At 41.2% G+C, this 23,282-nt stretch overlaps 1 protein-coding gene across 7 annotated transcripts in view; it reads right to left on the bottom strand.

The window, feature by feature from the left end:
* LOC117144458 overlaps positions 1–23,282 on the bottom strand; it is a 60,892-nt gene that overhangs the window by 3,493 nt on the left and 34,117 nt on the right. For 5 of the 7 annotated variants that reach the window (XR_004459641.1, XM_033309613.1, XM_033309616.1 and 2 more), the window contains 4 exons: positions 3,530–4,092; positions 3,181–3,451; positions 2,653–3,122; positions 891–2,592 (listed from right to left, as the gene is read on the bottom strand). Coding sequence is in view for 5 of the 7 variants with exons in the window: in XM_033309613.1 (XP_033165504.1) it covers positions 891–2,592; positions 2,653–3,122; positions 3,181–3,451; positions 3,530–4,092 (3,006 nt within the window). In the remaining 2 variants the exon portion in view is untranslated. The remainder of the gene's footprint in view (positions 1–890; positions 2,593–2,652; positions 3,123–3,180; positions 3,452–3,529; positions 4,093–23,282) is intronic. The other 2 variants (XR_004459642.1, XM_033309614.1) reach the window with 1 other exon arrangement.

A 23,282-nucleotide genomic window follows, 5' to 3' on the forward strand; every position in this document is an offset into this window, starting at 1 on the left:
TTGAAACTGTATTCTAGGGTGCGAAAAATCGAACATCCTGTTGAGACTAGTGAGGTGTGTTGACCATTCTTGGACCGAAGAATTATTGATTTGTCAAGGGCTTGTGTTTTTCTTTTACTCTGCACAAAAGTCATCTTCGTGAAGTTGACGTAGCTATGGCAAGAAATAGCTTGGAAACGTTTTGGATTACAAAAAAAATTAGAACAAAATAAAAATTACAACGAAATTACTGTAATGGGAAATATCCAAGTTCTCAACAAATATTCAAATATTACAATTGATAGTCAAATTGTAAACATGTACTACCAAAAATCAATTGATAAATTATTTGCTTTCGTTAATAAAGCAAACATTCGTAAACAAAATAGGAAATAGTCCTATTGGCAACACAATCATTGTTAAATTATCTATTTCTTGTTGAAAAGATCCCATTTGACAATTAATAAGACAAACAACGAGGGCAGAAAACATATTTCCTTTCTTAGGCACGAGACGCTAACGTGTTTCATTAATGTTTCTGACTTTTGGATTTCGAATATATGCATGTAACTGTTGTATATATGTTTTTAGAGTATATATGCCATGGGTTAATTGTATGTTTAAATAAATTATATGCACGTAACAATGAATATTAACGTAAACAGTTAATATCGGGTTCGTAAGCTGCTGATTTCTGTACTTGTTTTAAATCGTTTTGATTTGATTTCATAAACTGTAACGAAGATGATGATCTTGTGGTTCTTTGTTGTTTCGTAAATGTTATCGAAGGCATATTAAACGGTAATCAGTAGATATTCATATATATATATAAATGTATGTATCGGTATTATCAGTAGTATTATAATAATTCACTTGAACCAACCCAAAAATGTTGATTTGAGAGTGCGTACCTTGCCACTATCACTGTCGCCGCCATAGCTGGATGTGGGCGTGGTGGGCTCACCCTGATCCCGGCCGATGGCTCGACCACCGGAACCCCCTGTCGAGGCACTACTGTAACGCCTGGACACGCCGCTGCCAGAGGAGTTCGATGCCGGCGAGTGACCACTGCGCCTGTGGTTCAGGTGGTGCTGATTATAGGGAGCTCCGGTCCCGTTTCCACTCAGCTGGAGATCTTTGCGCAGCGTCGAGCTCAGCTGAGCGGCAATGGAGGTGGAGTTGGTGGTGGTGCCCTTCAGGCCCTCCGGCGACTGCTGGGCACGTGACAGGGAGTCCAGATGACGCACCCTGGAGCTGATCGTATCCCGCTTCAGCTTGGGCAGCGGCGAGTTCTGGAGCACACGCGGGGACGGAGTCGTTGCGGCTGTCGGCTGGCTGCGATTGCCAGTCGAGCCTGATGAGTAAGGTGTGGTTGCCAGCGGTATCGAAGAGGAAGTAGAACTCCGGCTCGTGTTCGTACTCAGCGAGTGATTGGAGGCGGACGTGTCTGCTCTTCGCAGGCTCTGCAAATTACCCGTACTTCTGCTCAGCGAGGATTTACTGCCATACGAGGTGCTACTTGAGTTGTTCGCCGATGGAGGCGATCGTCCCGCCGTCGACGGTCTTCCCGTTGGCGGTTTGCCCGAAAAATAGGCCGCCGCCTTGCTGCCCGGCAATGGAATCTTGCTGGGCTTGCTGGCACTTCCAAACTTTCGGAACGCATTTTGTCGCGGCGGAGGAGTCATGGCCTCAAACGGACTCACTCCACCCACACTGATGCTCATCACACGGGCGGCTATATTACTGGGCGTACTGCTTCCCACCGGACAGGGACTTGCATTTATCATAGTCTTACTGAGGGGGGAGCTGGTGCTGTTGGGTGTTTGAAGCGCTTGATTCTCGTGTTCGTGCGCCGACTCCGTGCTACTACTGTGCTGCTGCAGCTCATCCATGGCCAGCGGCACCATGGCCTTCATGCTGGGCGTACTGATCTGAGTGACTGGCGGGGCAGGCATAGCCGTCGAGGTAGAGTCCACCGAATCGGAAACTCCACGACGACTCAGCATTAGCGTGGTGGAAGCCGAAGAGCGATTGGTCTCGTAGTCGTGCTGCGAGGAGTGCAGATACGAGTTGGTGGTGCTATTGCTCGCCTGCAGACGAGACTCCACCAGCCGCAATTGCGCCTTGGTGCCCTCAAGCTCGATATTCTTCTCCTCCAGCTGGTAGCGCAAATGCTCAAACTCCTCGCTGTTTTTGTCCAGCCGCTTGGCCAGCAGCGTCTTGGACTTGCTGGACGATTCCAGCTTCTGGGCCAGCACTTGGTTCTGCACGGTGAGGGTGAGCAAGTGGCGCTGCAACTCCAACACATTAGTTTCCAACAGAATGGCCGCGAATCGCTTGGAGTCGGTCAAACGGCACTTGGAGTTGCGCGTTCCGGGCGTGCTCACGATGCCATCAAGACGTCCCAAGGATAAGGATTGCTGTTGCTGTTTTCTCAATGGAATATCACTGCCTGGGCTTTGATGGAATGCTTCCTGCGCTGGCTGATCGAGTACGACCGGCTGGAATGTGTTGTTGCTGATGATGTTGCTGCTAGGACGACTGCCATTGGAGAGCACCGTGGTGGCTGAGGATAGAAAGTTGCGTTGACTGGAGTAATCCGACTGACTGCCGCTGAAATTTTAAAATATGATTAGTATTACAGGTATTACAAAATCAGTAGGATTGTCTCACCTGGAAGAGCTTTTGCTTTGCTGTTGCTGCTGCAACTGCTGCACCCGCGAGCTCAACTCTAGCTTTTGGGCCATCGCCAGTTTCAGTTGCTCCTCGAGATCTTTCTTCACTCCTACCAACTCCTCCACCTGGTCGCTCATCTTGGCCGCCTTAATGCGCCCGGTCAGCGTTTCTGCCTCCATTTCGGCCAACTTGTCAAGCAGACGGTCGCGCTCCTTGCGCAGCTGTTTGATATCCTCGCGATTTAATCGCTCCACCTGCTCTCGGAACTGCTGTGCTGTCATTCCCTCCTTGCTCGCACCCTGGACTTCACCTCCTGTCTTCTGAGCATCCCCGTGCTGGCGCTCGTAGCTCTGCAAGTGCTCCACTTCCTCGCGTAATCGATTGGATTTGCGGTGAATGACGTCCAGCAGATTGAGCAGCTCATCGTCCGATTCCGCGCAGCTCAGTCGATTCGCTGCTATGGCCACCTGTGTGATCAAGAGGAAAAATTAGTAATCGTTTTGATCAGGACCAATTCGGACTTACCGTCATAGCACCGTTGGTGGAGGAGGCACTGTGGCCTTCCTTGGAGGAACTGGTCTCCGTTGAGAAGCCGGAGTCTTGCACAACGCTTCCGTTGTTGTTCTCTCCGCTCTTTGGCTCTTTCTTGCCGCTGTGCGAGTTGCTACGGCTGCGCGTCAGCGACGAGGACGACGCCTCAGCTCCGGAAGAAGGAGCAGCTGCCGCTGACGACGTGGACGGTTCTTTGTGCGACAGTTTTCGCTTCATCCGTATGCCCGGCTCCCACTCACGCCTGCTGCAAAGAAAATTACAATTTTGTAGATCACATATGGTTTTTATATACATATAAAGCTATTTTGGAACTTTAACTCACCTGGTGGCCAGCGAGGAGCTGCCGCCACCTACCGAGTGACTGCCACCGATGGCACCCACCGAAGACGTGGGAGTCGAGGGCGTTGCGGACATGGAGGCCATCTTGTGCTTGAGGTCGGGAAAAGTTTCTATGACCAGGTCCCGGAACTCCAGCAGAGCGCCAACCTCGTGCTGCAGTTCCTGCAGCGACTTGGTCTGCTCGCTGTGTATGTGGTGGCTCCCGTAGCTATTGCTGTACGGCGTATGGTGGCTCAGGTGGTGGTGGTGCAGGTGGTGCGGATACGTGGCACCAACCACCACGGTCGCCGTGGGAGAGGCCGAAACTGCTCCTACCGCCGATGCACCCGACATCAGATGTGGGTGATGGGCGGCACTGCTCATCGGCAGGCATTCCATGGCCCCGCTGGCCAGGTCAGTGGTGCGCAGGACTCCACCAAGATGGTGGCCGACGATTCCGCTACCGTTGACACCTCCGATTCCGTTCCCGTTGCTCTGACTGTGGTGGCTGATGCAGCTTCCGTCCGTTTTGCTGATGCCATGCGTTGCAGGTTCGAAGCCTTCATTCTGTAAGAAGACAATAGGAATTCATTTATTAATGGAATATTTAGTTAGGTGCTTACTGAATATTATATTCTTAATAATATTTATTTCTAAAGATCTTTATTTGTAGATCTTATAATTTAACATAAACAATTCACTGACAAAAGACTCACGACATGAGATAAATGTAAATTTGATTTTCCATTACACCATGTTCAGGGTTAGCCAGTCATCTTTCGTGGCCTCCACCTGTTAGCTCAAATTCCCAACCAATTTGTATTTCCATCAATAACAAATAGCAATTGAATATGAAAATTTGAAGAGCTCTTATTGGATTTGTACACATTTTTAGATTGTGAAATATTCTTTGGATTATTAATTAACATAAGACTTTTCCCAAGCTTTTAATAATAACTCTCAACAACCATCATTCCACCAATACTCGATAATCACGCACGAGACGCGAAAATCCCATGAATCATTGTTGTTTCGGATTTCGATGGTCAAGTGCGATGGGCTGCACTTTCAGCCAGGCCACACCAAGATCGGCTTACATCGCCACAAGTCATTATCAAGGGGCTTTACGCAAGGGCCCCAGTGGGATCGATCGATAATTACTGGAGAGAAAACACCATAGCATTGCGTTACTTTAAGTAAATTGAATTGATCATCATGGTGGAGCAATCGCTGGCCAAAGAAGTTCGGGAGCAGTGCGAACGATTAGTGAATGACATACAAATTATGATTGATGAATTGCATTGCAGTGCGCGGCAGAGCGATCGCCCGCTGGCCGGCGACCCGTGGAGAAAACTGTAACAAAAGTGCAGCTTAATGCAGCCGCTGCATGCAACTAGCAACTAGCAAGCAGCAACATACATATGTAGCTGCAACACCAATCGATGCAGCAATTTGTGACAATCATCATGCAGTGTATGCTTGGCCCAGGCCATGACTATGCAACGCAAGCCAAGTCAATGGTCTGATCTGAACCGAGTGCTTAACTAGAACAGGCCGCAGATGGCCGGGCCAAGTAAAAGTAGTTTTTCTCTTCGTTTTGTCTATTTATCTCTGTTTTCCCCTTTTTCCAACATCTGCTCTGGAAAAGGAACGGGAACTACACGGAAAACAACGAATATTTGGTCTCAGAGAGTAAGACTTAAGTACTTTTTTTTTTTGATATTTTAAATGTTTACAAAATGGTACACATGTTTCTCAAATAAACAAAACTTTTCTCTATAATATGTTATACGAATTACCTATGCAATGCATGGTTTATTTTTCAAGTGCACCATTGTTTGTCAACCGGGTGAAAAGCTTTCACTGGACGAGAATGTTTCTCGAGCGGCGGCAACTCAATTGATTGGCAAAATACTTTCACATGCAATAAACATAAATTTGCCTGGCAGCCGTTTTGTCGGCCGGCTTTTGCTTTTGCTTTTGCCTTACCTATAGCTATAGCTATTGATCAAACAAATGTCGGCGAAGTGCCATGAACACTATATATGTGGCAATGGAGGGGCCAAAACCAGGCAACTGGGTTGTCTGTGTTTTCCGTTGTTCTCGGTTGGTAGGAAAAAGTAAAAGAGGTGAGCTGGGAAAGACAAAAACCGAAAGAAATATAACTCAGCTGATTGCATGCGATGGAGTTTTGACGGCGGTCGGAAATGTTGGTCAGACTCTAATGGCAAAATCATTGCAAATGAAGCATGAAAATTGGCCCACATTCACATGACACGGCTCTTGGCTGGGCCATTCCATTATTTAATAGCTAATTAACAGAGAGAGGGGCCCAGGAAGCATAGCTCATAATTCCATGGCTTGCATAATCGCCATGCACTTTTCCTCCCATTTTTAGTTTTTGTTTTTTTTTTTTTTGGCCGACTTGCCTGTGGAGCGTGGCGAACATCAAAGCATGGGAAGTGGTGGAGAAGTCACATTGAAGATCGTGTAATTATATAGCAAAATCCATTGTCAACCACGAAATTGAAACCGAACAATCCAAACGTCGGCTGACTGTCACTCAAAAAGCAAAAACACCAAACAGATACAACAAAAAAAAAATGGAGAAAAACTAAGCTCAATGTCGGGGCACCGTCATCCATTCGAGCATCGCGATTGGCTTTATGATTTCTGAGTCTTATTGCTCAATTAACTCGGCAATCTGGCCTCTTGGCCCACGACCTGGAAAATACTCAGTCGAGCAATAATAGAGTTTCCAATGCACCGCATTTCGGAGACACATATGCAAATCGCAATTCACTATACCCTCTAGAGACGACTGGGGACACAAGTGCTTCCTTGTCACTCGAACGAGGCGTCTGTCACTGTGCCGATGTTGTATCTTCCCAAGCTGCGCCTAGTGGTATGATATGGTTCGACTTTCAGGAGGCGTGGAACAGTGGAATAATTTCTTAGTATCACACTGAGATTTAGTATTCTAAAGAATATGTTTTGATTGAATATTGATTCTAATGCAGTGATTTTAGGTAACTGGAAGGCAAGTTAGTGACGAAGAGCTCCACAACATAAGCACATAACTGTTGTTATGTTATGAATTTTCTCCACTTTGGAATACTTTATGTTTATCCTATAATCTTCTTAACAACTTCAATTGCAAATATTTTGTTCATATCCATTTTGATCACAATTTTCAGCGAATCCAACCACTGTCTTCCAACGTCCCAATCAACTCCACATCATCATCATCATCATCTGCGTCGTGGGCGCAAACTATCATCTCCGCGCTGCTGCCACGCATTGCTGATTCCTCAAGTTTTATTACTCGCCATGGCAATTGGGTTGATCATCATTGCGGCAGCATCGTTGTGCGGCATGACAGACGGAAAAACGCACTTGGCCTGGGCGACAGAGCCGCTCTCAATTAGGCTGCCCACCACTTGAGTCGCCTGCTAGTACTCGTACACTAGCCAGCAGGGTTTTGGGCTTGTCGAGTGATTAGAGACAGCCAACACAGCACCTCGTCTTCCCACCAGCCAGCCAGCAGGAGATCTTCCTACCTTACAAACAGTTGGCATTTCCTCAGTGTGCCTGACACCAAAGCAATTATCAGGCGAATTGGTCATAAATCCAGGCAGCAACTGTTTCATAAATCACAGAACGTTTGCTATTTGTGAAAAGTCATAGTTTGATTTAAGACGGAAATTAATCAGATGAGCCATGACAAATGCCAAAACGTTTGTTTAGCGAATTCAACTGTAAGTATTAGTTATCACAGCTTTTGTTCCCCACTATTTTCTTTAGTTTCTTGAGTGGTTAGCACTTGTTTGATCGATTTTTGACGTCATTCTTTTGCACAATCACTTCCTGCCCTATTACGTATACATAATATTTTGCTGCTATTGCCTAGCTTTTTGCTGTATTTTTTTGCAAAGCTCTTGAAATATCTGTTTGAAGTTTTCTCCAAGTCAAAAACTTCAAAATAGGGCAATAAACGAACGATCATAAACTTTTTGTATTCCAGCCGAAGGAATTGCAAATAAAAATCGTTGTAAAAATCAAAAGCTGCACAAGAGCTGTTTTTTCATGACCTCCGGTTTGTTGTTGTGCCATATATTGAGATATTTGTTTATGCATCGAGATTTGCAAATACAGTATCCTAAAATATAGTCAAAAGAATATCGGTGCAGAGTACTTAAGCCTAGCTTTCCTATACTAATTTTCGTTTGAATATTTCTTCGGTTGTTGGTTCGTTCGTTTTAATTGAAGTTTGCCATGCAACACCAAACATTTTTGAAGTGCAACCTTCTCTTCTCCGCCCCGCCCCATCATTAAAATTAGTGATGGGTTTGCATAACACTCGAATGGAATGGTCGAATGTGTGTGCATTTACGGGGATGTACCAGACTCATGGACTCATGGACTCGTAGTGCTCATATAATTATGCATGTTAGGCCCTGCCTGGCGAGGCGAAACTGGCGGGACAGAGCTCAACGGCATATTACGGATTGGGAGCGCTTATTAATTATCCGACCCACTCCCCGAACATGACTTATGCATGTGGCATGGCGTTTTCCAGCAGTCATCGCCCGGCACATTGACTACGCCAATTTATAATTTCAATTTCAATTCCAATTCCAATTCCTATTCAATTTCAATGCAGTTACATGTTGGCGTCTGGGTTTGGCCGCCAGCCTCTGACGCAACTTGGAACTATGGTACTTCGCGTATAGACAACAACAGGGTCTTTGGGCTCTTGGGGCATTGTGCGTTTGCCGTTTTGCGGCTCTGACAGCCGCCAGTTGGTTTAAAAATTAAAAGACAATTGCAATTGCCATGTCTGACATCTCAGCATCTATGGTGCCACGCCAAGATAAAAAATAAATAAATAGATTTAAAAAAAATACTGAAGTATAACCCACCATCGCCGCTTTAAGCCATTTCCCATTAGCCGTCATTAGTTCGCCGCTTTATGTTTTTGGGTGTTCGTATTTTTTTTTAGATTATTTTTAATTTCTATAACAAACAGCAAACTGTCGGACTCTGTGCTTGCAACACATTTCCCTCCACATGTGGCAATGGAAAATAATTGTCTAAGTGTTCGGTGCTCAGCGGCTTTGGTAATCGTCGCAGCAGTCAACGGAACGCAAGTGTTGTAATTAAATTAAGCATTTTTTGGCTTTTGTTGGGTGCTTCACAAAAGCTGCCAAAAAAGTACACTCCAGTTGAAAAGGAGTTGCAACAATAGTAACTGACACATTTACAACATATGTTGCAAGGCAAATCGTCGCCTGTCAAATTTCCTCTTCCCATGTTTAACTTTTGTTTTCTTAGCGTCTTTTATTTTTTTCCCTACATTAGTTTTTTTGTAATTTTCTCAATTATTTGCTGTTTTTCTTCATTAAGTTAAATTAAATTGATGGAACTACATTAAAGCCACTAAAGCTTTAAGTGAATAAATAGCTAAGGTTGAACTAATCTGTTAGAAAAACTTTTAATAAGAGCTACTAAATTAAGTTACCTAACTTAATAAAAAATGCTCAAGTTTTAAGCAACGCCCAATTACTTGATACTTTTCGAAAAAAATGCACGAAAAACATAACTATTAATAATGTTCAGACAGTTTCGCAGACATTATGCAATTACGGAAAAAATAGCTAAGAAAAAAAAGTAATTAAACACATAAATTATGCGCAAGACGCAAAGCAAAACTGGACAAACTTAATAAAAACTTGGTTAACACATCAAGAAACCACTATCAGCAGACTACTGTGGATCAAGCCAATAAAGTGCAGCGACAATTTAGTTGTACCACAAAAAACAGTGTAAGCTATAAAGTTTTAACTTTAATTAAATTGCTTTTTGCAAAAGATAAGCTGGTAACATTACTATAAAATGTAGAACTTCATTGCCTGATTAATTGCTAGAAACATTAATTTAACATCTTACTAAAATTGAGCTCATAATCTCAACTGAATGAGTACATATTGAATTACTCATTCTGTTTAAAAGCTAGTCTTTGATTAAATATGCGAAATCTAATTAAATTTGCCCACTGTGCAGCGGTTTTTTGAGTTGATTGGCGCCGCTTGTGCTTTGTAGACCGAAACCCACCGTTAGGCGGCACTTTGCATTAAATTAATTAACTGCTTTAAATTTTAATTGCACCTTTGGCACAAGCTCTCATCTATTAACCACCGTGCACATTTGGGGCTAAACTTTCGCCTGTCTGTCTGTCTGCCTGTTGGATTTGCCTGACCGGCAGAGCAATGCCAATAATGATAATGATGATGATGATCGCGATGACGGCGATAAACGTTCATAAAGTGCTGCTCCCGCAGGCTGCCGTCAATATGGAATGGTAGATATCCTTTGGGGTCTCCTGGGGCTCTTGGCTCTTACATATATCCATGCAGTATCGATAGTATCTGTAGCTGGCCATCTGACTTGGCTGCCACTTCCAGTGTCGGGTTTTAGCCAACGGGCACACCTCTTCTGCTGTCATTTGCCAGCGATTTCTAATCGATTTTCCGGCAAAACAATAGTTGTTGCATTTCGCTTTTGGGTTTTTTCGTTTTAAGGTTTTTGTTGTCAATGTGCCATTGTTTGCATCCCGAACAACTCCGGAACTTTCACACAATTTTCACACTTTTGCCCGGCCATTCTGTTCATTAGCATGGCAATATAATTTGGGCAGTCAGCTAAAGCTATTGGCTTTGGAATCTGATCCCCTGAGTGGTCACGCGATAACTGGCGTTGACCGCCGGAAGTTGGGCAATTTGTACACAATTTGCACGATTTTCAGCTGTTCCAGCTGTTTAGCTTTTCAAGCTTTTCTTTGTTCGCCGGCGACGTCGTCTTCGTTGTCCGTAGTTCTGGCCACTTGTTTATATATCGATTTCGATTTTTTGTTTGTTAGTTTATTCTAAAAGCCAAATAACCGACACGGCACGCCCTTTTCCGCATTACTTGACTTGCATTAATTTCGCTGTTCAATGCACTTTTACAAAAGGCAACATCAGAAATAGACGGTTTAGCTTTTTTTGTGTTCGCTGCTTTTAATGTGCCAATGACTGCACGATTGTGCGATTACACACGGCAATCTGTCAATGCATCCAACCAGAGACACTTGGATACATATAGTATATATATATAGTTTATATATTCATGTAGGAGGTAGGTTTCGAGTCGGCCACCCCGGCAATCGATAGTTTCGCGCTCCGTTTTGTCAATCTGCCAACATCCGGTGAACGTTTCACTTTCGTGGCTCTGATTTATTTTATACAAAATACATATTATATTTATTATGTGCAGTTTGTCAGCACCTCGCCGAACCAGCTAGTTTCAGTTTGTATTATTTTTATTATTTTTCTTTGGAGCTGCGCCCACCTGTGTGTGTGCCAGTCTTTATAAATATATGCAAAATACGTTTAGCCGATAGTTGATAGGCCAAAAATGGCGTCGCAATTTAAAAGCGCATTGCTGAATTGCCTTTTGGCTTTGTATGGCTTATCGAGAGTTGTTGGCTGATAAACAAGCGCTTGCCTGCCTAAATGTTTTCCATTTAACTTGGCCAGTTGATTGTTGTTTGCATTTCACCGGCTGACATTTGATAAGATTTTGCCAGTTGATTACTCATACGCAACGTGTGACACATATCCAAAACAAGGTCTGACTGCTAAATAAATGCAAAATGAAAGTGGAATGGAAATATTGGCAAGGGTATGGCTTTTTCTTGGCAATGGAAGTACAGTAGCCGAATTTTAATTAACTTAATTGTATTCATCTATTAATTAAGGTACTAGTTATCATCAATTTTGAACTACAACATAATGTAACACAAGCTCGATGCTTTGACCTTTGCCTATCATCTTTAAAACTTAAATTTTCACGGTAGCTTTTCCACACCTGGTGAATTTCCACTCCCTAGGGCAACTCCAGCCAACTAGCGCTGACCATTTGAGGGGTGTGAAAACCGAGAGTAATAAAGCCTCACATCTTCAGCTAACAAGATGTGACAAATTTTTATCGCATACTCAACTCGTTCGTAGCCGCAGAAAAGAGCTGTCAACACAACAGACCGAATTTTCTTTTCATGGGGGATAGGTATATATATATGATATGTACATATATAAACCCTAACTATATGTATGTGTATATATAGTTATGGCTATATGGCCCGCAGCTTTGTTTAGTTGTTACGTTTTACCGGCACAAAGACAAAAAAAAAACTTTCACTTTGTCATCAAAGAGCAACAGAAATAGCGTTAAAACATTTTTTCACTTTTTTTTCTACTACAGCTGCAAACAAAAGCCCTGCCGGCCAATAGTAAAAATATGAGCAAATAATGAGCTTAGAAAATTTTACGATCCAGCCATCGGGCAGTGACAAAACTGAGAGAAAAGCGGGATATGGAAAAGCCGGGAAAGTACACTGCAAACACAAAGCATTCTAATCTATAAAAATGAAAATATATTAAACTAACATCATTTTGTTATATATAACAACCAATGCAAACTTTTAAAATAGAAAGAATTTAGTATAACTTATTTAAAATCTTAATGCAGAACAACTAATATTATTATAATGAATGCATAGAAAGTCATCAAATAAATTTTCCGTGTAGGATGGAACTGCAGCGAATCGTATGACGCAAAATGGGTAGACTGCCAGTTGGATTTGGCACTTTTAAGCTGGAAACCATGACAATTACGACTCAGGGCCGATTGACGGTTAGCCCGAGTGAGCCAAATCAAATTGCCGATAAACCGGCGATAGTGTGAAATGGCATGGCCGGAACCACCTGGAGGTGCACAGAGAGAAAAAAGGGGGGCGGCGTTGGAAGGAGAGAGAGTGACAAGCCGGTAGGAGATAGCGCAATCACGGATGGCTCGGCTCCACAACCGAAATCCAAAGTTCGCCCCCCAAATGAATTATGAGCCATGACGCCTTTATGGTCTCCAGCCATTAAAACTGATTTTTTTTCATTGTCCGCCGCCATTGTATTGTCCAGCTTATTTTGACCAGGAAAGTCAGGGCATAGAAGAAATCGACGGCTTTGCCAATGTGAAAATAATCAAAGTGGCTTTACGGCTCTTAACTGGATTTGCCTGCCTGCCCGAGCCGAAAATAGGAACCAAAGTGGAGTCGCTGTTGGCCAACAATTGGCACGAAAAGATGCGTGAGACGTCGCCAAAGATGGTCGATATCGAGTGGGCTTTATGGCCAAGTCTAAATGCCACAATTGAGTGTGTCGCTGTGAAAAATTATAGAGTTATTCGTTGAGATCATTAGACAAGCTGACCAAAAAAAAAGGTGTTTCCCCAGAAGAAGACATTAGATCAAGCAACGCCGCTTGGCTTTTCGATGATGTAATAGCCAATAAAATTAATTGTTTGCCTTTTTTTCTATCGCCTTTTACAATAAGGCTTGAAAAACATGTTCGCAAATAAAAGTTAAGTAAATTAAAGTATTTTCTCAAGCTTAACAGTATCATGCACGTGTGACAAAAAACCGTTTCTCTGACAATCATATTAAATGTAAACTTCTTTGTAAAAATTGAGTAATTATCTAAATTGAATAATAAAGGTGGTTTTCGTGTTAAACAATCTAAGAAGTGATTTAGCCCGAGTTCAAGTGAGTTCATACTCATCTTAATAACATAAATATCCAATCAGAAGCTTCTATATCTTGAAACCACTTCCCAAATAAATCGGAGATTCCCACTTCTCGGTGCGGTGACCACATCTATTCCATCCCACCGATCGGCCCACAAAGTGTACGCCTCCAAAATGACAGAAAACACGCGACAGGTGAGGCCCACGTGTGTAGATGATTTATTTTTAGACAGGACGCGCAGTGCAAATCGCTGGTACTTATGGCGAATTTAAGCAAATTTATTAAGGCAATTATTTGATTGCGGCAAATGTTTAGGCGCCTTAAGTGCAACAAATACGAGTTACAAAGTGAAACAACATCGAGCCAGTTGCCAAATATGGCCAAAATGACAAGTTGTCGAGAGACAGACGAAAAACTAAAAAAAAATCTAAATATATATGTAAACTACATATATTTATGTTTAGAGTGTAATCAATTTAACTGTCTGGGGATTTTCAATTTGCCGCTTTGATCGGCTTGGCTTCGGTTTAAATTTCATGTAATTTTTCCGCTGTTTTTTTTGTTTTTGTCAAACAAATTTACATAATTTTGTGGGATTGACGTGGCTTGTATGTGTGTGTTTATGCCTAGGGAGGTTCGTCCACATTTGGAAGTAGCCTCGTTTGTATATAGACCCAATTCAATTCACATTCAATGCGAATTCAATTGAATCGTATACGGCTTCTTTGACATTTCGTGTTTCATAAATGGCCTGATGGTTAATTTTTCTACAGGCCCGATTGTCACATGGATTATTATTATGTTTGTGATCAATTTATGGCTCTGACATTTGGACCGACATATATGGGCCGAGGAAGCTACAATGTCTTCTGTCTGACAACTATTAATGGCAAACAGTTTAATTTAATTATGGGAAAAGTCGTAAGACTTTTCATTCAACCGTTCAGTTATAAATTGCATAAACCTTTGCCTCGGACACCTGCAAACGGCTTCCGGTAATCAAATGCTAGTTAATTATAGTTGCAAAAACTATATAGCTAATTAATTATTATAACAACTAAAATGTGAAGGTGAGAAGAAAAAAAAAAACAAAAAACATAGGAAAAAAACATATTTGCATGAAATTGGTCAAACAAAAAATAATTGCTCATATACACAGCCATTTGAGTGTATTTTTAACCATGGAGCAGGTGTAGCCATCAAGTATTAAACAGCCAAATGAAATGCAACTGACACTTTGAACAGAGTTTTCATCGTGTAAATATTAATAACAACTTTTCACTTTTCGCACAGCGGAAAGTGTCACTCAAAGTCAAGAGAGCAACGATTTTCCGTACACTTCTCGTATCGACCAAACAATTTTGACGTCAATGGTATAAAGTGAGCCCCAAGGATAGTTTTATTTGCAAAGCCAAAAAAAAGGCAAAAAAGGCAAAAGATGGCAAACAAATTGAGCAGTTAAAAGCCAAATTAATGGCCACGATTAAAGCTGGCTGTAGGTTTAGTATCAATTCGGTTTTTAAATTCGATTCAAGCTTTCATTCATCAAATTTGACAGGCGTGAAAGTGGAATTCTTTGTGGCAGGCATATTAATAGAGAAAGAGATTTAAATGGATTATTTTAAAGGAAATTCGATTTAAGATATAAGTAAGAAAATTATATAGTAAATTATAAGCTAACCTTTACCCTGCTATATGCATAAGTTCATCCTGAAATTCTTCGAAAACTTCTGATAATTGATATAGGGAAATTTCCTGGAATACTTTAAAAATCAATGCGGCTGACATCTGTGAAAGTGAAATTCCGATGTGTTAATGAAGCTCACAGCAAAGAGAAAATGGCATTACACAAATAGAGAAAGAGAAAGATAAGACCGAGAGGGCGGGACGCTGATAAAACTAACGTGGCTCGAATCAACTCAACTTGGCTCAGAGCTGAGCAGAGCAGACAACTGCTGTTATAAACCGCTTTCAGGAATTCGCCGGCAACGCCTCGGTTTTCGATTTTTTTTTCTTCCAGTCGGATCTTTTTTAATGCGCCATTGTTTGAGAAGAGATTTCCCAAGGCCTTGCAACGACTGAAACCGCGAATGAGACATAAATCTGGCATCGCCTTGGCTGCCGCTGACTAAACTGTGACTAAATGCAGTTAAAGCTGGGACCGGGCCAACAACGAACAGCTGTACTTTTCATAATTACCAGCTATTAAAATCTTGCCAGCATCTAAAAAGCGAATGAAAAGACTGAAGGCTGTCCGTAAGCCAGCTGCTTTTCGGGGAAGTCCGAAGCCAAAGAACCGAAGAACCTTTCCCAAAACTAAGAATTGGCCAAGACAAAGGCACAAGCTGAAAGATTAATTATAAATCGTATTCAAACTTAAAAGCCACAAAAAACCGCCCAGCTGTTTGACGGCCAGCTCTCCGGTTTTTTCATTATTATTTTTAATTTTTCGACTTCAGTTTCGATTGTGTTTTATAATCAGATATTGGGCTCAACTTCTGCGGTTGCTGCTTGCTGCTCGATTGGCAGACAATGACCTTTTAACATGCCGCTTCAGTGCGCACTCAACTGAAGTCGTTTGCACAGATACAATTAAACATTTTCATCTTGTATGAATAGTGATTCGAAGTGGGTATAAATCTCGAGTGTGTATTCAATTTAAAATGCATTTTTCGCAATTTGTTTTAGCTGTTCGTTTGCATGATCTAGCCGCAGAGTCGTGATTTGCAGTGGCAAATATTTGTCTGTCTAATTTCAACATTAATTTCTGCCATGCAAAACAAAAAAAACAACACAAAACTGCTGGCGATCGAATTAATTGAGCTGGCGACTTTGGAGCTGCCGCATTTATTTATTACAGTAGTCGCATATTTTATTTTATAAGCTTTTGTATTCGCTGCTCCTTCTTTTTTAGCTTGTTTGACTAGCCAGCCATGCAATCTTGATTGTACACAAAAAAAACTTAATTTAATACTTTCAAAAACAAGATTATATTGAAATCTTTAGCTTTGAAGATTTTTCAATACATTGACCATTCTGCAATTTATTCTTACACATAACTAAAATGTGTTTATATCAACTCCAATTAGTTGGAATTTCTTGCAGTGCACTGGTTCCCATTGTTGCGATTTACCTGCTTTCTGCAGCTTTATCGATAGTAGCCTTGGGAACATCTATTTATCTACCGGGTGTTGTAATTGCCCGCCTATTAATAATGATTACCAGCAAATGTGAGTGCGAATGCGATGTCTGGTCGTTGATTAGCTGGGTGGTTCTGACGTTTTCTAGCATCGAGTCAATGCTATTTATGTATGTTGCCTTGCTCCCTGCTTATTTATAGACCTGATTCTAAGCACGTCTCTTAATGTTGCCACTCTTTGTTGCCTGTGTTGCTGCATCTGTTGCTGCTGCTGCAGATGCAGTTGCAGTTGCAGTTGCGTTTTGCCTGCATGGGAAGTGCATTGAAACGAAATGAGTGCAAATCAGCAATGGCAACGGGGCGTATGAGCAACAATGCACAGAAGCAGTGGCGGCAAGCAAAACAAAGGCCTGCCTGGCATAATAAACAGCTGCAAAGTAGCACGAAACGCCAGTTGGCAAAGGAAAATGGCAGAAACAAAAATGAAAGCCATCTTCAGCACAAAATCGAAGTTGTATCACTCTTTCTAGACTGATCTATGCAATAAAATTTATTAACAATGTATGCCACTTAAGGAGCGTAAAAAAGAACAGATAAATAGTGAAGTATATTTACTTAATTAAAGGAATACATATCACTTGATTGTTGACTTATTTATTCTTCTATTATCTGTCTAGCATGCAAATGTGGGTCAAAATAACGAACTAGTTTTAATCATGCTGATAAGATCGCACGTAAATAGAAACTTTTTGCTAACTTTATTGATTTAATAACATATAATTTGCACATTTTGAAGTTACTTTTACTGATAAATCTCCCCACTAAATACAACAAATGTAGTAGCACCCGCAAACTTGGCAAGGGCATGAGAAATAAAGTTATTATTTCGAATGAGCGCTGTGCGGTGGTAAAAACAGAAGCAAGTGAAAATATTTCAACAATTTTGCGGTGCAGTTGCAGCCTGGTTATTGTGTAGACTTGGTAATTTGCATGCCAAACGCAGCAGAAACAAGACAAGTAAAAAGCCAAAAACAATAAACTACGAATTATAAAAAATGGCAAAGAAATGCGAGTGGCTAATAAGCAACATGAAAGAAAGAGCAGTGAACTTTTGCCCGAGGAAAGTGAAAACTCAGGGTGATGTAAATGAAAAGCACGAATGCGATTTTCGTTAGTGCTGCTCGTATTAAAAAAAAAAAAAAGAAATATTCTTTAATCACATTTACGATCTGTCAACGAGAAAGTGCCCGCCAGCGATACTTTTATTCAACTCTTTTATTAATATACATTTTTTGATTGCGTTTTTTGTGACCCGAAGCTGGCACGTTTTCCATCATTAAAAATTATGATTGTGTCGTTAATGCAATGCTAATGAGATGCCATTACGGTTATGGCCCACACATTGCCAAAAAGTGAAGATTTCTCTTGGGCCATTGTGTCTGGGCCAACTATGCTATTCTCGGTGTGTGGGTATAGCCCAGTTATTAGCCATGCAACAGCGTTGATAATTAACACCTTTCGGCGCGCACACACACACACTATACTTGGGTACACACACATTCATATATAGCCACTTAATTAATTGCATGGCCGACGTGCAAGTGACAACCACGTATCTTAGCCAGTTAAAACGAAGGCGGAAGTGCGCGGCGCTTAGTCAGCAGCCAAGATGGCAGCGTTGACGCATGCAAATTATTTCACGGCAGACACAAACAATGCAACTGGCGAACAGAGGGTTAATAAATAAAATCTAATTAATTATAGTTAAGCCCAAATGTGGTCAAATCAGAGCATATCAAACCATTATCCATAGAATATAATTCTATATTAATCTAGAAATTACTCTATATTCCCGAATGTAAAGAGTTGTACTAAGCAAAACTCTAATATCTTATAATATTTCTTTAGAAAATTCTTGTTTAAGTGAGCTGATATCCTCAAGAAAAATAGTCTAAATAAATGATGTAATCCTCCAGCTCCCACTATTATTTTGGCCACATCTGTTTAGGCCAACACTCCAAGGTATTTAATTTATTTACGAACCCTGCACTGCCCGCTGATTGAGGTTCAACAAACTTGGTGTTGCGGGTTGCAGGTTGCATGGCCAAGTGGACAAACGGTGGCTACTAGCTGGTGGCTGGTGGCTGGTGGCTAGTAGCTGCTGGCCAGTGGGCAATGGGCAATGGCAAATGGGAAAAGTGGCAAGTGGATGGCCAGGCCGGGCTAACCAGCCAAGCGGCCAGCCCAAGCACTTTGCTTATTAAAGTACAACAGCCGTCGTACATCAGGCGAAATTTATTATGATGATGTTGTTTGCTATGTGCATAAAGCCAGGTAAGAAAAAAACAATAATAATAATAACAACAGCAACACCGCGACCAGGTAACAATGAGGGAAATTTATTATCGGTGCGGCATCGAATGGTTTTTAGCTTCGGCGTTGGTTTCGGATTTGCGATTTGCCTATGCCCGCCAGCCACCATGAAAGTTGCACATTTAACGGAAGGGCCGGCAATTGCACTCTGCACAAAAGACAATGCATTCAAAATGTAATTCTCCATTTTTTGTATTATTTTTTTATTTCCCCCCAATTTTTATTTCACCGAAAGGGCGAGCTCTGCGTTGGTGTTTGCTTCAACCACAATACTTTCCTTCGGAATGGGCAACGTGTCGCATAACCACCAGGGAAACGGGAAGAGCTCGAGGGCTTCGGATGGCAGGAGAGATGGAAGTGGGACTCCAGACCACAACAAAGCTGTCCAGCAGCCACGGGAGAGATAGTCAGCAGGAATGGCCGAAGGCGATTGTGGTCAAGACACCTGGAACTTTTACAAGCATCCGCCCTGAGCTGTAAAATTTAAATCCGCCATAAAATGCATAGTTACATTTTTGTTGTTTTTATTTCATAAATGAAAAATATTTATGATGTGATTTTTCCAAATGTGGAAATTGTGGTGAAACTAAAGCATTTTACATTTTATTACTTTTTTTTATTGCTCTATTGATTTTTGGCAATTTTATGCTCATTTAACGGCCCATGTTAAATAAACATTCAAACATTCATTTCTGAAAACTTTGACATTTGTATCTAAAATAAACACAATTTGATTTAAATAACCGCCCAAGGTTTCCGCTTACAAACTCATTACAACCACTTTTATAGTTTTTGCCTATCAAAGGTATACCAATTCTTATTTAGATGAAGTGATGTATAATAATCACGGACACAACACCCTTTTAACCATAGTGTATCAGAGGTAATACTATACTATGCCAACAAGCAAAGCTGCAAAAAAAATTATAAAATTATATGGCTGTAGGGGAAAAAATCGAGTTGCGGTTACATTATAAACGGGCGAATGAACAAAAACTGAAAAGAGCTGTCAGTTGGCAGGGCAGGGCAACCTCCAGCGAAGGGCGCCAGTTCAAAATTTTGTACAGCCCGAGGCTTCAAAAAATATATACCTCAACATAACAGAAAACACTTTCATACTTTTCAAATAAACTAAAATTTTACTAGTATTTAAATTTTACTAGTATTTTTTCCACTAAACTTCTTCAAAAATAAAAAATTTATAAACAAAATATCTTGAACAGAGTTAGGTTCATATGAATTATAAATACAAGAGCTTATGAAACAGCTGACTGAACGCAATCAGAAGAAGCTGAAAGTGCAGCTTGTACAGTCGTTAAGAGCACTCTTTATATGCACATAATGACTTTTGATTGCCATTTGCTTATTTGGAGCATTATTTAAGTTTCATTAACAAATACTAAATTGCTTTCGAAAGTACAACACCGAGTGAGCAGCGAATGAGTGAGTGAGTGAATGAATATGAGCTCGCTATTCGCCGACAGCTGCGACAACGTTTGATTGACGCCGTGGCCAGTTGGCCAGGCCAGTCAGTGAGTCCGAGGAGTTGGCCAAATGCGTTGGGTAGAAATTAACAGGCAACACTTTCGCTGGCATTTCTTTTGGCCCGGCATTTCTATAGAGATAGAGATTTCACGTGCCAAGCAGCTTAAGGCCTTCGTTAAAAGGCAGAAATATTCATTTCATTAAATTTAATATTTTCATTAGTCGACTTTCAGATTGTCAGACGGATCTGCGGATTTGTGGATCTCCGAGCGGAGATAAGCCTATCCCAAAAAGGGGTAAGCAGTCGCAATGCTGACATTATTGTGACGGCCGGACGGGGATTTATGTATTAATTACCAACCTCCTTTTTAACTCTTTTTTGAGTGAATGAAAGTGCGGAAAGCTCTCCGACAGTCGCGAAAGGAAAGGATAATGGGGAATCTGACGGATTTCCCAGATGTCTGCGCAAAATTTCAGTTAAATATAATGCTCGACATGCAGCTGAGTTTTTAAATTATACGCTATTATCACAGCTGCATAGGTATTTTGCTTTCAACTAAAGCATTTCCGTTCGAAAAGGTAAACTTAACAGGGTTGAAAAACTCTAAAAACCCTAATAAAAGCTATATAACAGTGGCAATTGATTTTTAAAACATAATTACAAAACACGTGATTCCTAATGGATTCTTGACCACTCAGTTCAAAAAACCCCACCAAAAATTGGGGCGTTCACCTTGCCTCCGTTTTTCGATTGAAGATAACCGAAAAAATCCCAGTTGAGCTAACAAAAAACAAACAAGTTCGTATTAACTTTGATCTTTGTTACACAATCGTGCCCGCTGACGCAAGTATCGAAAATCAAGCGCCGAAAATCGAAGAGGTAAAAGCCCGCTCGCATGACCAAGGAAATCGATGTTCGATTCGAGGCGACTTTGGCTTATATGGCACGGCTTAGTTCCGGCATAATTTAGCACCAATTTCTATTTGCTTTTCACTTGGCTAATGGGATGGCGTTTATGCGCCAATATAGCTGGCACCCAGCAAAACAATTGCCCTGCCAAGACCAAGAAAAAAAGGTCATGGTAAAATTGGTAAAATTGAAACTGAAATTGCACAGCACTTAGAGCGCGAAAGTCGGCATTGTTGTTCCGCTTATAAGTAGTATCTATGTGTCTATTCAGATACAATCGCAGAGGGAATAGCGCATTTAAACTTAAATTGCATTGCCATGGCAATTGTACAAATGGCGCAGCAGCGGCGTAACAAGAAATCTATTTCTGCCCGAAAGTTATAATTGCCCAAGAAGGGGCACAGTTCACCCCCCTCCTCTGAAGGTCGGAAAAGTTTTCTTTTATTTTTTTTTTTTGGGAGGCCCAACCTTAACCAATTTTCAGCTTTTCTAATTGGCTTGACATGCCCCCATGGGCTTTTGTCTGCACTAACTGCACTTCGATGTTGGTTGCATTGCAGCCAGTGACGAATATATTTGCATTTGCCACATCCCCAAGCAGCCGATGACTTACGGCCCCACATATCGCATATCGTTCGATATCGCCAGAAACCCACACAAAAAGCCTGGCCAACAGCCAGCTAGATTTGTGCCGGTTCAATGTCTGTGTCCATTTTCATTGGCAAATATTTCACCAGACTGTCAACAGGCGGAGTCATAAAAAACCCAGAGTACAATTTTCACCCGAGCAATAGAGGTGCCAAGTTACATCTTATATTGGGAAATTACTAATAAAATAATACAAATATTACTAATTATTTCGCACTTTTTCATCAGCTAAGCTTTGATATCTATCGATTGATAACAAATAATTTGCCATAACACTTGTGATTTAGTTCGTATATATAGACTGCTTATCTATCGATTAAAAAATATATTTTTAGCACCCTGTTAGCCACCAAGAAATCTAGCTACTACCTATCTGAAGTGTCATTACCATTATTATTTTTTTTTGGCTCAGTCTGGCTCAATCAATACGACTTACCGGCTAAGCCGTGTAACCAAACTCCAGAGCCAAGTATAGACGAAGCCAATTGTCCTCAAAACAAAAAACGAGTGAGAAAGACTGCGACACTTTTTGGCACTCATATAAAAATATTTAAACTTGACACTCTTTTGGCCATTGTCTATACGTCCGACGACAAAAGTCTCTTGACAGTTGTGTGTGTTTTTTTTTTCGTTTGATACTGGCTGGGTAAATTTGCTTTCATAGCAGACCCGAAAATAATTATAACAGCGACTATATGGCAAGACAAACAACTAAACTATGTTTATGTTATTCGCTTTTCTATGTACTTGGCTCAAGGTTCATGGCTTTATTAAATTGCTTTGGCTAAATAGTGGGTTCATTAAGTTGTTGGAGCTCCCACAGCGACCCTTTTTGGCATTGAAAGCATAGCCAATTCGTAAATGGGGGGAAACTTATTTCCAGTTTTGTGCTGCTTTTTCCATTGATCGATTCCGCCTTTTGTTTCTTTTGGTTTTTTATTTTGGCACGGAAATGAAGCCAATTTAAGAGCAAACACCAAAGCCATCCGATTGAAAATCTTCTCTGCTTTTGCTTTGGTTTTATATCATTTGACCAAAAACTGGTTGCGCTTCGTTTTAAGAACTTTTCGTAGAAGCATTTTTGAGTTGTCTTTGGTTTTATGGCCAAGTCATAAGCCAAGATCGCAGGGGGCAATTATTCTAGCTGCTAATTTGAAAAGTGTACGAGCATATATAAGCATCTAACATCTAAGCAGCCATGGTAGCCATAAATCACACTCCGCTTAGCCGGGCCAAGAATAACTGGCCCAAGAATTTGCGTTTAGAAAGTCATGGTTTGGATTTTGAGCAAGAAGCCAAGTCGCGTTCACTAATTAAAGAGACGGCACACTGTTACTCAATAAGCAGTGTGTTCGAGGAACTTAAGTAACCGTTTAATGGCAGTAATATCCCAAACGCCTTTTAAAATGGCCGTAAAGCGAAACTAAGGCATCGTACTACATGATCTCCTTAAAACTAATGCGAATTTCACATTTTTGTGTATTGCCGATATAAAAAGTTAAAGCTTTACTACAGTGGTTTAAGTCTACAGGCAGCTAACTAACTCATTCGTTAGCTAAAATATTTCTAAGCACGTATTTCTT

Source organism: Drosophila mauritiana, chromosome 3R (genome assembly GCF_004382145.1).
Source record: "Drosophila mauritiana strain mau12 chromosome 3R, ASM438214v1, whole genome shotgun sequence".
NCBI classification, from domain to species: domain Eukaryota; kingdom Metazoa; phylum Arthropoda; class Insecta; order Diptera; family Drosophilidae; genus Drosophila; species Drosophila mauritiana.